The sequence below is a fragment of the Melanerpes formicivorus genome, unplaced genomic scaffold, assembly GCF_026170545.1.
Source record: "Melanerpes formicivorus ecotype bairdi unplaced genomic scaffold, bMelFor1.0.p_v2 SCAF_4, whole genome shotgun sequence".
Taxonomy (NCBI): domain Eukaryota; kingdom Metazoa; phylum Chordata; class Aves; order Piciformes; family Picidae; genus Melanerpes; species Melanerpes formicivorus.
Window position 1 is genome coordinate 15,356,301 of NW_027142356.1, and position 16,069 is coordinate 15,372,369.

At 35.6% G+C, this 16,069-nt stretch overlaps 1 protein-coding gene across 1 annotated transcript in view; it reads left to right on the forward strand.

Moving 5' to 3' along the window:
- The first annotated feature begins 1,986 nt into the window (after nt 1–1,986).
- Nucleotides 1,987–16,069, forward strand: part of GPM6A (glycoprotein M6A) — a 115,899-nt gene continuing 101,816 nt past the window's right edge. Inside the window, exon 1 of the mRNA XM_068137052.1 lies at nt 1,987–2,541. Coding sequence (XP_067993153.1) covers nt 2,505–2,541 — 37 coding nt within the window. The 5' untranslated portion in view covers nt 1,987–2,504. The remainder of the gene's footprint in view (nt 2,542–16,069) is intronic.

Consider the following 16,069-nt stretch of genomic DNA (forward strand, 5'->3'; position numbering starts at 1 on the left):
TTTCATCTTAACCTCTGATATATGAGTGTAAGCTTCATAGGAAGTTAAATTTCTGTCATATGTGTTAACTTGATGTGAAAGTGACCATAATGGACGCTAGATAAAGGATTCAATCAGCCCAGCTTCTTGAATATTTATGCCCAAAAGCAGACTATCTTGGAATTTGTATGAGAGAAAGATACAATTTTTCCACAAAATATTCCTCTATACTACAATAATATGCAGCTCTGGAACCTCCTGATCCAGAAGTGCATCTTCATATCCATGAATCATTGTGATTCACATTCTCCTTGATCTTTTGGATTTTTTCCTGCTCTGCTATTCCCTGCTGCAACAAGTTCCTTGTCTTAACTGCATGTTCTGCAATATGCCTTTGTTTTCTTCAGAGCATGCTTCCTTTGTAGCCTTCTCCCTTCATAGAACAAGTTTCTTATTCACTTTTTCTATGTCATTCATGATTGTACAATCTTTATTGTATCTTCTCCCAGTTACATCTATTCAGCTTTTTTTTTTTTTATGCTTTTTGTACTTGCGATTAAGTTTGTATGTTTGTTTTGAAGAACAAAGTAATTTGGTTACATAAGCAACCTATAGATTCCTTTGTTGCAAACATCACTGTTAAAGAAAGTTATTTCAAATGTTTGGTGCTCTCAAGGAACAAAACTAAGAAGAAATTGCCACCCTAAGTCAAACATTCACTAGATAGATGAGCATTAATAAATTGTCATATTTTAAAAAGTAAGAAAATAGTTTGAAAGGGAAGTATAGCAGGGGAGATGTACACAGGAGATCTGTTTCAGAGAAACTTAAATGCTATTGCAGCACTTCCATGTGTATAGTTAGTTCCAGTGTAATGATTTTGAAATGATCAGTTACAAATGAAACAACTGATCGTTGTTAATTCAAGTATTCCTGAAAAAAACCAAAACCATGGAATGGTGAATTAAAACTTAAAAAAGGGTTAGGAAATGCATTGAGTAACTAAATAAATATTCATTCAGTTATTTAATTATATATAGAAATTTAACTTCATATATAATAATTATTCTCATGTGGATCATATTTGAACAGATGTATATACAACTACTGTATATACATAAAAAAACCCAGCTATCTTTGACTTAGAAGGCAATACTAGGTCAATCTAATTAGATAGCATAAAGTAAATAGATAAACTATTTATCATTTATATGTAAATCTGATTTTTCAGCTATAGTAATGTCTTTATTTTGTGTAAGTTGTAACCACTCTCTTCCTAGAAGGATTAGAACCAAAAACTGTAAAGAAAAATTGTACTTGTGTTCTAATTGCACTTCTGGTGAAATAATGAAAGTCTTAAAATGACATTACATTACTCTGTAGACTAAGGTAGAAAAATGCTAATTTATTGCTAGACTGCAGCATCCAATTTGCATTCCAAATCAGACTGCAGAGCTCCCCAAATGAGTAGGTGCCCTCACAGTGTGTTTAACTGGTGCTTTTTCTGAGTAAATTCATAACAGTATGTGTATCTGTATGTGCTTCCTCACATACAGACCCACACGTGGTGCTTCACCATTTTAAGAAGGTCCAGTTTTCTTAATAGGGATTTGAAGTGTACAGCTAATTTTGGATTTTAGCAATCAGAAAAGGAATTGATACAGTACTGTTTTAAATCTCTGAAGTGCCCTTATATTCCTGTTTACTGTGCTACTGGCAGATAATATGTAGGGTGCATATAATTTTCACTGATTAATGTTGTGTATTAAATTGTGCTTCTATATGTGTATAAACACACAGTTGCATGCAAAATAGTACTGTTATAGAGACATCTCCTAGAATATTATGTGAGTAATAGTGTATATTTGTTGTTAATTCCAGATGATACAGATACATGAGAAGGAGGGAAATGGAGAGTCATATTATTCTTAAATGTGGTGATGGGGGGGAGAGAGGGGGAGAGTGGGAGGAGAGAGAAAGAAAGGCAAGTAATACGGCATAAAGAACCCACAGGCATCTGGGCTTTCCCACTTCAGTAGCAAATAGGGGGAATTATGGGTTGGTGGTCTGCTTCCCATTAGGAGGACACCCCTCCATCTGTTTTCAGTACAGCCTGTTTGCAATTTAAAACATAGATTTCAATACAAATCTCAATTTCTTTTCTCCATTTTATATGCAAAGTGAGGCTTATGAATCAGTGTCATTGCCATAAGGGCACAGACCAAATTTCTCCCCAAAATTCACAGGCTTTTTATTTGAATACCTGCTTACAGTGGTATACAATGGGCAGCTTTGAGAAGAAAAATTGATAATCTTCACGGAAGAGTAATTTGAATGAAATTACACTTGACAGCCTGTCTCCAAGCAAACAAGGAGAGTGAGAGCGCCTTAGCTAAGCTCTGAGGACTTGCCTAAGCCTCTGCCGTTGGAGCTTCCCAGGGAAAAAAAAATCCACAGTTTTTCCTACATCTGACTGAAGCTTTTGATTAATTCTCTGTAGCTGTTTCTAGTGAAGAAAGATAGCCATGGAAGAGAATATGGAAGAAGGACAAACACAGAAAGGTATTGTGACAAAATTGCTTTCTCTTTGCTGGGTGATAATTATATTGCAGTTCTTTATCTGCTTTAGCAGCATGTTGTAAGGTTAGTGAATGTGGCAGATGAGGAAAGATATTTTTGTCATACCATTTGCTTCATTTGTGTCTCTGCAGTAGCACCTAGCATTAATATAGAGACTGTCATTTGATATCTAGTATTAAAAGAATCTAAATAGCAAATTTTACATCTATGCTAACATTTTTGCTGGCATTTAATGCAGCCTGCTTCCCAGACTAGTCTTTGTTAACCTTCATTTATTTCATGTTTTCACGCTTGTCTAGCTGGGTCAAGGGAGTCTTGTGTGAACTATGAGAAAGCTACTCACACAATATTTGGAGCTGGTTGCAGTCGGATATCTAACAATGTAACCAGTATTTATACACTGAATGAGAGTCCAGACTGAACAAAGATGTGGAGCAGATATTGTCTATATTTAAACATTATTGAAATTTCCCTCTGCATTTTTTTTCTCCTTCGTTTTGTGATATGTTGAAGCAGCCTTGCTAGAAGTCTAATATTTGCATTGTACCGATTTGCATTTTACTGAAATTCATCTTGCGTGGTGCAGCTGCAATTGCATTAGCAAGATATACACAGCATACCCAGAGCATTTCTGTTCCACTGTTTCTGGTCAAGTTGAAAACTGAATGTTATGGAATGTGTTAGCACTTAAAGGTGCAATTTAAAATTATTGCAGACTGTTTATTAGTTTGTGAATCACTGAGAAATGTAGGGCTTTCACTTAGCTGTTATTCAGTAGGAGCAACATTACGTTAGTGAAAGGAGCTAAGGTTTTTTTCATTTTACTTTACTGCAAGCACAAAGGGTAATCCTAGTAAATAATTACCACTTTCAATCATGTATACTTTTAATTTTGCATCTATTTTTAATTGAATTCATTTATTGAGAAGGATTTAAGAACTCACCAACCTGTAATAGCATATTTTTCTGTGCTGATGTCATATTCTGGTTTTCCACTCCCTGATCAATCTGCTTTCTACATGTAAATGTCATGCTTTCTCATTATAAGTGACCCATTTTGACAGAATGCAATTGGAATTGTTTATGGTCTTAACTTGTTCTAAATGCACAGTAGGTATTTATTAGAAGACTAAAGAAGGATGTATGTGCCCCTCTGTGTATATACATACTTATGTTTATGCATAAATAGATCAGTATCTGGTTGGTGATTTCAGCAGTTTCTTCAGCTGAGTTTCATGATTTGCAAATGGCAGAAAGTACAAGACAGTTCAAATTTGTGGGGTTTGAGACTTTATTTTTTTTAAATGAATGTATAATCAATACTTATATTACGTGGTTCAAAATACTTAGTGTGCTTTATGTTCAGAAATTGAAGACATGCTTCTGAAATGCAGTCTGAAGTGCTTTGGGGTTTTTTGTTATTTTGTTTTGTTTTTTTCCTTTTTAAAACAAGTGAATCAAACTGCTTGGCCACTGAATCAAATACTTCATTGTTAATGAATCATGCTGCCTGAAGAAACAGTGTGAAATTCAGAATCACTGAATTCTTATTAGAGAGGAAAAAGAAAAAAAGCTTAGAAATAAGTGAATAATTTTATATATTAAAAGAGCATGTTGTTGATAAACTGCATCCTCATTGTTCATATGATAAGCAGTTGAATGACCAATAGCCACTCAAAATGGTGTGATTAATAGTGTGATTACAACAGCTAACACTACTTACCTCCCACCCCCCATTTACAATGCCATGTGTTCAACCTTTTTTCCCCTTAGTGGTACCCAGCTGTCATCACAGACAGTGACAGGAGAATGTTGAGAGATCACAAATTATATCTGTTTTTTCTTATTGATGTGGAAGAGGATGCTACTTGGTGGCTGTGACCATACCTGTGAACCTGTCAGGTTCCTACTTTGGGTTTTGACAATTTTTTGGGGTGTTTACATATAGATGTTAGAACTATTGTGAAGTATAGGGATGGTTATGAAATCATGAATATCTTCAAGGCTTGCACTTTGCATTTGAAAAATACTGGCTGTAATACATATGACTTGATACCTCTCTTTCATAGATTTTTTGTTTCTTGTTTTGTTGTGTTTTTTTTCCCCCCCTTTTATTTAGCATGCTCTATATATTATGTCTTTAACTGATATCCATAGTATAGTTCTAGGTCATTTGAACTAGTTTTCTTAACCATAGTGTCCCAGCAAATTTAATTATGATTCATATATTCTGATTTTTATCCTCCTTCCATCTTGAGTGGAACTGTTTCTTTCTTTTATTCGACAAAATCAATGGGAGTATGAATTGTCACTGCTTTTCAACTCCTGTGCTCTTCGCAGCAGATGCTTTGAACCTCCCACTGAAAAGCATTACGTCTTCCTAGCAGCCATGATGGAAGTGAATAGTTTCATGTAGATGCGTTTCATAAATAGGATAACGACAGCTCCAGTGAGGGACTTGCAGATTTGTAATTCCTGTTATTTTAGAGAATTGTATGCATTAAGATATTGTCAGTACAAACACAAATCTTACCATCATAGTGGTTCCAAATACTGACCCTTCTGCCTTAATCTGTGTTTAACACTCATGATTTGTTTATGGCTGAATCATGGAAAACTGTTAACTGGGAAATAGAATGAATTACTAGAAAAATAATTAATTACTAGAAACAGTATAGTTTCAAGTCATGATTGGAAAGCAGAAATGTGCATTTCACTCTCCTCTTTCCCACCTCCCCCACCCCTTTCCTTTTTTTTTATTTGCCTCACAAAATGTAGTTTATCCGTGGTATCAGAACCCTTAATGTGGTAACTTGAGATAATGCTATTATTTTGAATCTAAAGTTGTGAAAATTGAAACCAAGAAAAGCTTGTATTAATTCATTTTTGTTTTAAATTACTAGAGGACTTGTGGTTTCCTGTCTCTCCCTGCCTTTTTATCTTGATACCACATTTCCTTTTCTTGCAAGCCAGAAGAGGTTGGGGAGGATGTTTTAAGGTATTTGCTACACAGCTATCTGTAGCTGTCCAAGAACCGAAAGTGTCGAAAATCTGGCTCAAAAAAAAAGCTGTATGTCAACACTAAAATATATTCTAACAAAGTAAAACATCATAACATCTCAGAAATATCGACTTATTCACAATTTCTATAATACTGAACTGTAACATACTAAGATCTTTGATTATAAATGTGCTGTCTGTAAAACCCAGGATAACTAAAACCTGTAATTTGTTTGACTGGTTTATTTTTCGAGAATGATCAGCTGCACTTAGAAGTTTCGCTGATGTACACCAGTTTCCAAAACATCATGCATAAGTTTGCATGTGTCAGCGGTAGATCCAGCTGCCAGTATCTGAAAGATGGTGATGAAAAACTGCTAGTTTTGCTATGTGGAAAAAATATCATAGAATCAATAAGGTTGGAAACGACCTCAAAGATCATCAAGTCCAGCCTGTCACCCAAGACCTCATGACTACTAGACCATGGCACCAAGTGCCATGTCCAGTCCCCTCTTGAACACCTTCAGGGATAGTGACTCCACCACCTCCCTGGGCAGCCCATTCCAATGCCTAACAACTCTCTCTGTGAACAACTTTCTCCTCACCTCGAGTCTAAACTTCCCCTGGTGCAACTTAGGACTGTGTCCTCTCATTCTGGTGCTGGTTGTCTGGGAGAAGAAAGCAACCCCTTCCTGGCTATGAGCACCCTTCAGGTAGTTGTAGGCAGCAATAAGGTCTCCTCTGAACCTCCTCTTCTCCAGGCTAAATGATCCCAGCTCACTCAGCCTCTCCTCATAGGGCTTGTGCTCAAGATATCTCACCAGCCTCGTTGCCCTTCTGTGGACACGTTCAAGTGTCTCAATGCCCTTCTTAAACTGAGGGGCCTAGAACTGGACACTGTACTCAAGGTGTGGCCTAATCAGTGCTGAGTACAGGGGCACAATGACTTCCCTGCTCCTGCTAGTCACACTATTCTTGATGCAGGCCAGATATTGGTCCAGTTCCTGCAGAACAGATCTTCCCTCCATGAAAGCCCTGAGACTGTAAATGATATCCCCAACCTCAATTATTCATCGCAACAAAACACTTTTCAGAGGGCAGGCACTGTAATTTTTTGTATTGGGTGGGACTTGGTGTAGTGGAGTTTAGGATTATCCTCACTGTATATGTATTTCATAGAATCTAGAATCGTCAAATGGTCTGGGTTAGAAGAGACCTCCAAAGGTCATCTAGTCTAACCTTCTCAACTAGACTGGGCCATCCAGAGTCATGTCAAGCCTCACTTTGAATAACTTGAGGCATGGGGCCCCAGTCACCTCCCATGGCAACCTGTTTCAGTGTTCCACCACCCTCATAGTGAAGAACCTGTTCCTAACATCCAATTTAAATCTGCTCTTTTCTAGTTTGAAGCCATTGTCCCTCATACTATCACTACCTGCTTTCATAAACAGTCTCTCCATCCTTCTCATAGGCCCCCTTCAGGTGCTGGAAGGCTGCTATTATTTCAGAAAATAAAACATTCTATAGAAGAAAAAAACACACTTAATACCACTTCCACTAAATTGAAGATAAGAGTGCCTTTTTTTGGTGATTCATCCATAAGTTTGTTTTGTAGTTTGAATTTCTTTTATTAAATAAACTCTTGGGAATAGATGAAGCATCTGTGTACAGCAGTGAACATGAGGAAGAGCTAATTTTACTTAAGCTCTCTTGGCTGTAGTATACCTAATAAACATAGATAAGGTTCCACTGGGAGATAGAAAAAAATTGATAATATTATTGTGGCAAGAAATATTTGAATAATAAAAAATAATTAATTAGTATTTGGTCTGCACTACTGATTTTAGTGGATCTACAGCCTGTTAACAAAGTAGTTGTTTTTGTTTTTTTTTTCCACAGCATGCCTCTAATGGAGAGCCTTAAGCAGAGTTTTAGAAAGTCATGAGTAGTCTTGGATGCTATCTTGTATCTTCAGTTAGATCCTTTTTATGTTGTTAGTACTCTGCCTAGCCTTGTAGGACACCTGAATTGCTATCAATTTTGTGAGTAATTTGGAAACATTTTTTAAATTCATCCTTTTAAGTATGAGGTAGCAGACAATTGCTGCCTGATAGTCTTCATACAAAGCCTAGGCTTGCATTTCTTGATTCTTAATGTCATGAGCAGAGGCCAATCACAATTTTCTTTAGGAATGTATTTTCAATTATATTCATAGTTCCCAGGTGTGTGTTCAGGTTGGATTTTTTTTTCAAGATCTGTCAGGACAGAATGCTCTTTCATCATGTTTCTTGCTTCTTGTTCTTAAAAGAGTTTGTGTCTGTACCATGTCAGTTAAAATACTCACCAATCACAGAGTCACTAACAGAGTAAATAATTTTCATTCTAAACCAATATTATTAATGGAAATAAATTTTAGCATCTGGCAGATTATCTCACTATATTTCCTGCTTGTTTATTAAAGCAAAATGCAATAACATTCAATATGCATTTAAAGTTAATTGTTCTGATGTTGTAAGACTTATTCTCCTTTATTTAGTAACTACAGACTACTTTACTCAACATTCTTACATTAGGAGCAGTCAGTTCTAGAGCTGTAATTTGAATATAAGTTATTATTCAAAATATTGAACTTTTTTTCACAGATAATGCAGCCTTTCTTGCTTGTTTAATCTTTAAAATGGAAATGTATGTGTTAAGAAAAGAAAACTTTGTGTTTGTTACAGGCTTAACATCATACTAGTCATAGGCATGAAAATCCAGAACAGCATCTAATTATAGTTTTTTATATATATATATATAAAACTGCCCTAAGGCTGGTGGAATCCTCAATTCAATGTGTAAGAATTTAAGTCTTCATGGTAATGTTGACACTTGTGTGTCAATTTCATAAATAAGCTATTTTAGAAATAAGATATTTTATAAGAAAGTTATGTAATTGCTTAGAAACTAATATTGAATATATTTTAATCAATTAATGTATAGTAATTCTTTTTAAAATGTTGCATCAAAACAGCTATATAGATTTGCAAAAACTTTTTCTACAGTTTGTGAAAGGTTCATTTTGGGCAAAAAGCTGTATTTTGGATTTCTAGTTACTCTGAAAAGAAAAAGAAAGCAATACAGCAAAAATAAATTTGATTCATCTTAGTGCTTAGGCTCCTTAGGGAGAAGGATTTAGGGATCAATATACTTGATATCTAAAAATTATTAATTTTGTTTCTGATAAGCAGCTCAGACAATTTTGGCAATGTGAATTTTAAGCAGTTTGAATTGCATTCCACTGCCCTAAAATTTAAGATTGAAAAATGGATGGAATGGCAAGAATGGCAAACACAACATTTGCTTTCTTGATACAATAGTTTTGAGTTGTGAATTCTCCTTGTATAAACAGGTGACAATATTCTCTTTTCTCCTAATAGCTTTATATGGAGGAATAAATAGATGATAATGAAGAAAAAAACATTTTTTTGGTCTCTTGTGCTTCAAATTGAGGACACTGTGTATGATTCTACAAAAACCATAAAACACAAGCCCCTGATAATCATTGAAAATCAGAATATAAAAGTGGCAAAGGTGAATACTGATCTTCTATCAAATATTTAATCAGTTAATATTTCATTTGACAATTCTGTTTTAGAAGAATGTTCCGGCAGTTCATGCAAGTTAAATGCATAATTCCTGCTGGTCTTTGAGACATACCACCAAGTCCTTTTTTTTTTTTTTTTTCCCCTTTCAGGGAGAGGAAGGATTTGCAGAGACCTCAGTTCCATCAAGTACAGAATGAGAAATAAGTCTTGTCATTTTCTCAGCTTCAGAGATCAAACTCAGAGCATCAAAACTGAGGGTCAAAGACAAGCACCAAATAGAGATTAACTATTGGAACTGGGAATTTTTGCGCACATGTGCTAGGCCCATATGAAGGAAGACCACTGACACAAAACATGGCTTAAATATTCAGTTAGTTTGTCCATTCCCAGTTCTCATACCATGATAAACTAGACTCAAGAAGACTACATTTTCTATTATTTTTTCCCTCCTCTAGTATTTTCATTCCCTTCTTACTAGTTATCATGTAGTCCTCCCAAATTTACACTGCAGCCATCTCAGACAGCATTGTTCCAAATATGTGGCTAAAATATCACCAACTACTTGCAAGGATTAGTCTTCTTTCTGCATGTATAATAGCATTTGGACTACTTCTGAAGAATCTTTAATTTGGTTCACAGTGGTATTTATTTTTTTCCCCAAGAGTGATAACAACACAACTGTACAGCAAATTAACATTGCAGTAAACTCAGTATTAACTTTAGCAAAAATCTCTTTGTCATAGTGATGTGAGAGAAACAGTTCATTTGGTGCAGTTCTGATACAGAAACTAGACTTCAGCTAAAGGTGGATTTTCTGCTTTGCAGGAAAGTGCTACTGCCACAGTGCAAATAAAACTCAAGTGAAATATAATATTTGTAGTTCCCGTAAGCATTCCTTCACTCAGAAGTAAAATGTGTGTTTGAAGGTAGAGTGGTTTTAAATGGCTTCCAAATATTTACATTTTAGTCTTTCAAGAAAAAAAATCAAAATCTCTGATAGTAGTAATATAATGATATAAAGTTCAAAACTTTGAACTTAAAAAAACACAACCAAAACACAACCCAACACAATCTGTGAATCTGTGTAATCTGAACAGAGTAGTACTAGATTGACATTTGTAGGTTAATGTCAGTAAATAAAACATCTGAGAAGTTTTACATTAGAAGTCAGTAGGAGCATAAGTTCAGATTATCTTTTTAAACTAGTGAATTTGTATTTTAAACCCTTCCCCCCCCCAATAAAAGAGCAGCCTGTTAGTGCAAGGCTACTATGGTAATATTGTAACTGTGGGCTATTTCTAACTATTTTGAAGTTAGAAACTTGAGGGTGAAGTTAGAAACTTGGCTGAGGGAAAGCGATCAAATGTCATTTTATTAACCTAATGAGAGATAGGAGAGATTCTCATAGTTGGACATGTGTATCTACTTCAGATTCATGGAAAAGTTCTCACAGTTGACCCATTGGCCTAGTTTTTCTAGTGAAGGAATCTGGTACTTCTTACCCTTGCCTAGTAAGGTGATGTAGCCAGCGTGGGAGGCTCAATAGCATAGTGACACCCTCTACTACTGATGAATCAGCTTAGCTTGCTTTATGTAATTTACCAAAGTCTGCTACCTCCTGATTTCCCAACAAATCTTCTCCTACTCTGTTAAGCTATATGTAATATTAAGCAGATAGCATAATTTTGAATTAACTGAAAGGCCTTTAGAAAACAGCCATGAGAAGAGCTTGGGATATCTCTTTGCAAGTCTCAAGTGAAGAAATGTTTGACCATAGCAAAAAACTTATGCTTGCCAGGAGTATATCCCATATGTCATCCTTTTGTGTTCTACTACCAGCTGTCAACTTCTTTGCTCCCCATCTCCTTCACTCTTCTATTACATCTCACTTAAACAGCCCTTGTCCTTCCTTGTGTTTTAATATAGTACAAGATACTAACAGTACCTTGCAAGTTTTGTGCCTTTTTAGTACTTACATGCTGGATGATGCTGTGGTAAGTTTCTCAGTATGACAAGGAGAATCTGGACTGTGATGGGCAAGATGTTGTGCAGGCTGCCAAGGGTGAATTCTCAAGTTTGCACTAGCGGTGGAAGGCCACGGAAAAATTAACACTGTTGCTACTTCTGTTGTTCCTGTTCTACCAGTTAGTAGGTACTAGATCATAACACTGTTTTTTAACACTTCATATTAGCAAACATTTGCTGTTCAGGTTGGGGTGTTTTTTTTTTTTGACACTTTCTGGGGAAAAAAAAATTAAAATCCCAGACTTTAGATGTTATGGTGGTATGAAAAGTCCCAAACAATCTTGCAGACAGTCTCTTTGTTAGCTTATAGAAACACTCTGCAGAGATTAGTGAACCTGCCATATTTCAGGTTTTACCTGATCATCTCTGTGCTTGTTTCAGAAAATTGAAGTCCTACATTTTAGCCCATGAAGCCCAAATGGCCTGAGAATATGATATGGGAATTTATGGAGCACCTTGAATTTCATGGCATTCTAGGCGTGCTGCAAAAGACACCTGTGTATAACCTAATAATGGTAGAGCCCTCTCTGAATAATTTCATATGATGTTGTTGTTTGTGAGAAGTCTTTTGTAATACTACCAGAAACTACAAATTCTAATGTTTCTATTGGATAAAGAGAATTAAATACAGATTTTGAATAATAGAAAACAGAGCATCTACCTTCCTTACAAAGTACAGGAGAATTAATATTTACTTATTAGATAGGTAAGAGAGAAGAACTTACTTGATCTTACTTGAGAGTTTGTGGGTTACATAACTGTGAAGACTTTCAATGGAGGATTGTCATTCCACAGTAGTGAATGGCAAGAGACAAGTGAAAGTTGCCTTAACTTTTCTAGCAAGTTAATCTTTGCATTTTACCAGTTAAATACCATTTTGTGTCCTCATGTCATATGTACAGTGATTTATATTTAGCAACATCTTGATCATTACTGGCCTGCTTGTTTTGTGACCATTGTGGTGAAGACTGTATTTCCAGTTACACTTTTCTTCATAATTTAACATGTTCATGGTGCACCTTGGAGACTGGACTTGGTGTTGGAGATTCTTACTTTTCCAATGTAAGAATCAGAGGAAAAACTGAGCAGAAGGTACTGCTGTCATTTAGAGCAGATAAATGCTTCTGTGCCCTACCCAAATACAATCTTGAACAGGTCAGGTGGCTGCAGTAGAAAAAAGGGAATGCAGTAGCTGCTACTGGGTGCAGTGAGAAAAATGCAACCTTTCTGGCTGGTGGATTACTCCATTGTGAAAAAAAATTAATTGAGCAGATATCCGTGAACAGATTTCTGGTTTAACTGATAATGATAAAGGTAACATCAGTAACATCTTGAATTATGCATATGGCACAAAAGAACTTAAAAATCCCATCATTTAAAGGTTTATAAAAGTTGTATAGCAATAAAGACCAAGTACTTGAATTTATAGGAGTAGTAGGTTGCTAAGTCATTGCATATAACATAAATAACTGAGGATGAAAGTATATGTCTTAAATTGCCTTGAGATAGAGAACATTGACTACTAGCCACTGTGTTTTCATAAAGGTATTCAATTGTATTATTGACTTTTTTATTATTGATTTTTGAACTGAGTAGCTTTAGCATGAAATGCTTCCCACTTAACATGGTTTGTCTGTGTGACTTGTTGATAAACCACTCCTGCGTAGATAAATAATTACAGTTCAGGATGAATGCCACAAATCCAGAATTTACTTTCTCATCATGTGGTCTGAGGAGTATGTTAGATGTATAAAATGTTTTTCCTGTTTGTTATGATGCTTCAAAGTAGCAGTACAATTGTCTTCTGAGACTTTCTCAGCCTTGTAATTTCTTACTGAGACATTGACTGCTAATTCTGATCAACATATGCTTATTTATAATGTTAAAAGTGTAACCATGTTTTTGCCTCTGCATTTCCCCTCAGTATTAGGTTGCAGTTCATTGTAAACACCTGCAGATTCTTTTTCTGGTTCTCATGCTCTTCAAAAACATCTTATTGCCATGTTAACTAGACTGAAAAGAAACAATATTTTTTGTTCTTCAGGTGTTCATAATTAGTTTAGTATCTACTCCTCTGGGCCATAAAACTTTTTTTTTTTTCCTATTTAGCCTTGACTATATTTCCTACAAAATACTTCTCTGTTGCTGGAAAATTCATAGTCCCAGTAGGTATTAAGGACCACCTTCATTGACACTACCCACCAGTATGGTAGACATGAGTAGGATTGCCCTTTATTTTTGGGTAATATAATACGTGCAAAGTTACAGACCTAAGTAACATCAAAATCAATGACCAAGGATCTGATCCTGCAGTAACTTATAGGCACATATTTGATGTCTCAATAGCATGGAGTAATTTTCATGTAGCTGACAGGTTTCTGTGAGGCAACCTGTGAGAAGACAAAAGAATGATGCAATTGAATAGGATCTGAAAGGAGACTGGCAGGAAGATTAAATGGACTTTGTTTATCAACTGCAGCTTTTTTGTTTGTTTTACAAGCAGATTGATATACTTTGAGGTCTCCACTGGCTGACTTTAGGTTTCAAGAAATTATTATTCTTTTCTTGCTTATTTTAATTTTTAAGAATTTTTGTCTGTTTCTTCTTAATACAATTGGAATTCACTCTTGGGCAATGTATACTGGACCTTCTAGTGGTATTGAAGTATTTAGTTAAGGTATCTTGTTCACACTATGAAGCTGATCAGTTGCTGTGCAAATGGAATTTTCCTCAAGGCAGGTTACTAGTGACCTTCTTTTTGCCTTTTCTATACAACATGGTCATGTTCTGCTTTCTAAGATTATCTGGAGTTTAATTCATTAAATTCCAGCTGCTAGTGCAAGAGCTAGCACTAGTGCTGCTCTTACTGTCCTCTTGTAACAAACTATAGATGAGACATTTTGTCTTTTAATGCAGGTCTGAAGCAACCTTTTGGTTAGTTGCCTAGATTTTGTGGCATAGAGTGGAGCAGATACTTTGATACTTTTCAGACTCAGGGTATGTTACAAGGATTTGCCTCATTGCCATATTCTGGACTCTGAACGATGTCTGAAATGAACATAGAAAATGGATGTTTTTTTCCAAGATGTTTTTGCTGTTAAAATCTTAAAGGGAAAAGAGATACTTGTGTCAGCTCTGTGTAGTTTGCAGGAGTATCTTCTACTTTTATAGTGTTTATCACTGTGGCATTCTAAGAGTTTAATAAAAGGTGTATAATGTGTATACTGCAACCACACCCAAGACATGTGGCACACCGACCAGAAAATAAAATGTGAATTAATTTCATCTGTTCAACAGCATATGGAGGCTACCATTTCTCCAAGATGTCATCTTTCAAAATTATCCTAGATGTATGAACATTGTTTTCTACTAAAAACACTGGAGTAATTATAACCTAGAGTTGAGTAGATCCTTTAGGTCAGCTGTGTTTATGCTAATGGTTTAGACAAGAAATTTTTCTCTCCCCTCCCCATCTGTTACAGTCATCAAATATTTAAGACACAGGGGAACCTATTAGGGACATTTGGGGACTTTTATTAGCTTTATGAATGTGTTTGCATATGGGGGACTTCTGCCATTAATTTCTTCATTTAGATCTGTTGCCTACACCATATCTATTGCCTGTACTCTGTACTTCCAGTAGATCTCTTTCTGTTATTACCTGTCATATCCCCGTCTAGAAGATGAAAACTTGTACTTTATTAAATACCTATTTACATCCTTAACTTTTAAAATACAGTTCAGGCACCTCAGTCTTTCTTTAATGTGATTGCATTATGCAGATTTCAAGACTTTAAAGTACCTGTAGCTAGCTGTGGATGTGTTTTGTGCACATTATACACAAATGAGGAGCTGAAATATACTTTTCTTTCCGGTACTACAGTATAGGTATGTCCTCCCCTGGAATATTGCCTTCTAATGGGCATTTATTCCTGCTTGTCTGTCTAGGTTTACTGTTTTATTATTATCATTTAATGTAGATCCAATTAGATTTATGTAGCTGCTGCAGTTGCTAAATCTTGTGATCCTCTGGGATCTCATTTTTCTTCTTTGGCTGTTATTGCCCTTGTAATCACTAATACTTTTTTGAATGAGTACAAACTCCTTAGCTCAAACTGGAAAGATGGACTGTCTACTACTAGAGGGCTGAAAGTACTGCCAGTCAGGAACTGCCAATCTGTAATCATTCCTGTGATCTAATATCCTGACAAGGTGATAGACTTCAATGTTGCTACAGAATATGGTTTGATTTCTAAAGGGATAATTTTACTGGGCTTTTTGTAGTCCTTCAGGGACAATGAATTACACAGTGGCTCAGATGTAACAAGCAGTGTAGTGCAGCAGTCGTTAAACCAAATTATTGCAGTCATCCTTGCTGTCCATAATCTGTTACAGTTTTGGTGGTGGTTCCCACCCCCAACTCCCCCGTATCCTCAATATCATAAACCATATAATTTTAAAGCTTTTACAAAAATGTGATGAGGAATAATTTGACTGGGGTAGTAGTGGGTAATAACATTGCAGAGTGTTTTCAGATAGGTGTGGCCACACATTCTGTAATAAAGCAAGCTAGGAAGTACTAAAATATAGAATGCTTGCATGGAATAAATATAATGAAATAAATTTGCTCATTGTAAGTGGAAAGCATGTTAGAAACCTCTACAGCAATTTGTGGAAAAACTTCTCATATTTTTCACTTGAATAATGTTATGTAAAAAGAGGGCAAGTATTTGCATTTGCTTCGTGCAATTGCTTTTACTGTTTATTTTTATTCCTTGACCATCATGGGCCATTTTATGAAACTGTTTGTTTTTCCTTTGTTAAGAAAAATTAAGGAAATACTATCCTCTCTTGTATGTGTCTTTATGGTTGTTGGGATAGAATAGCACTTGCTCTGT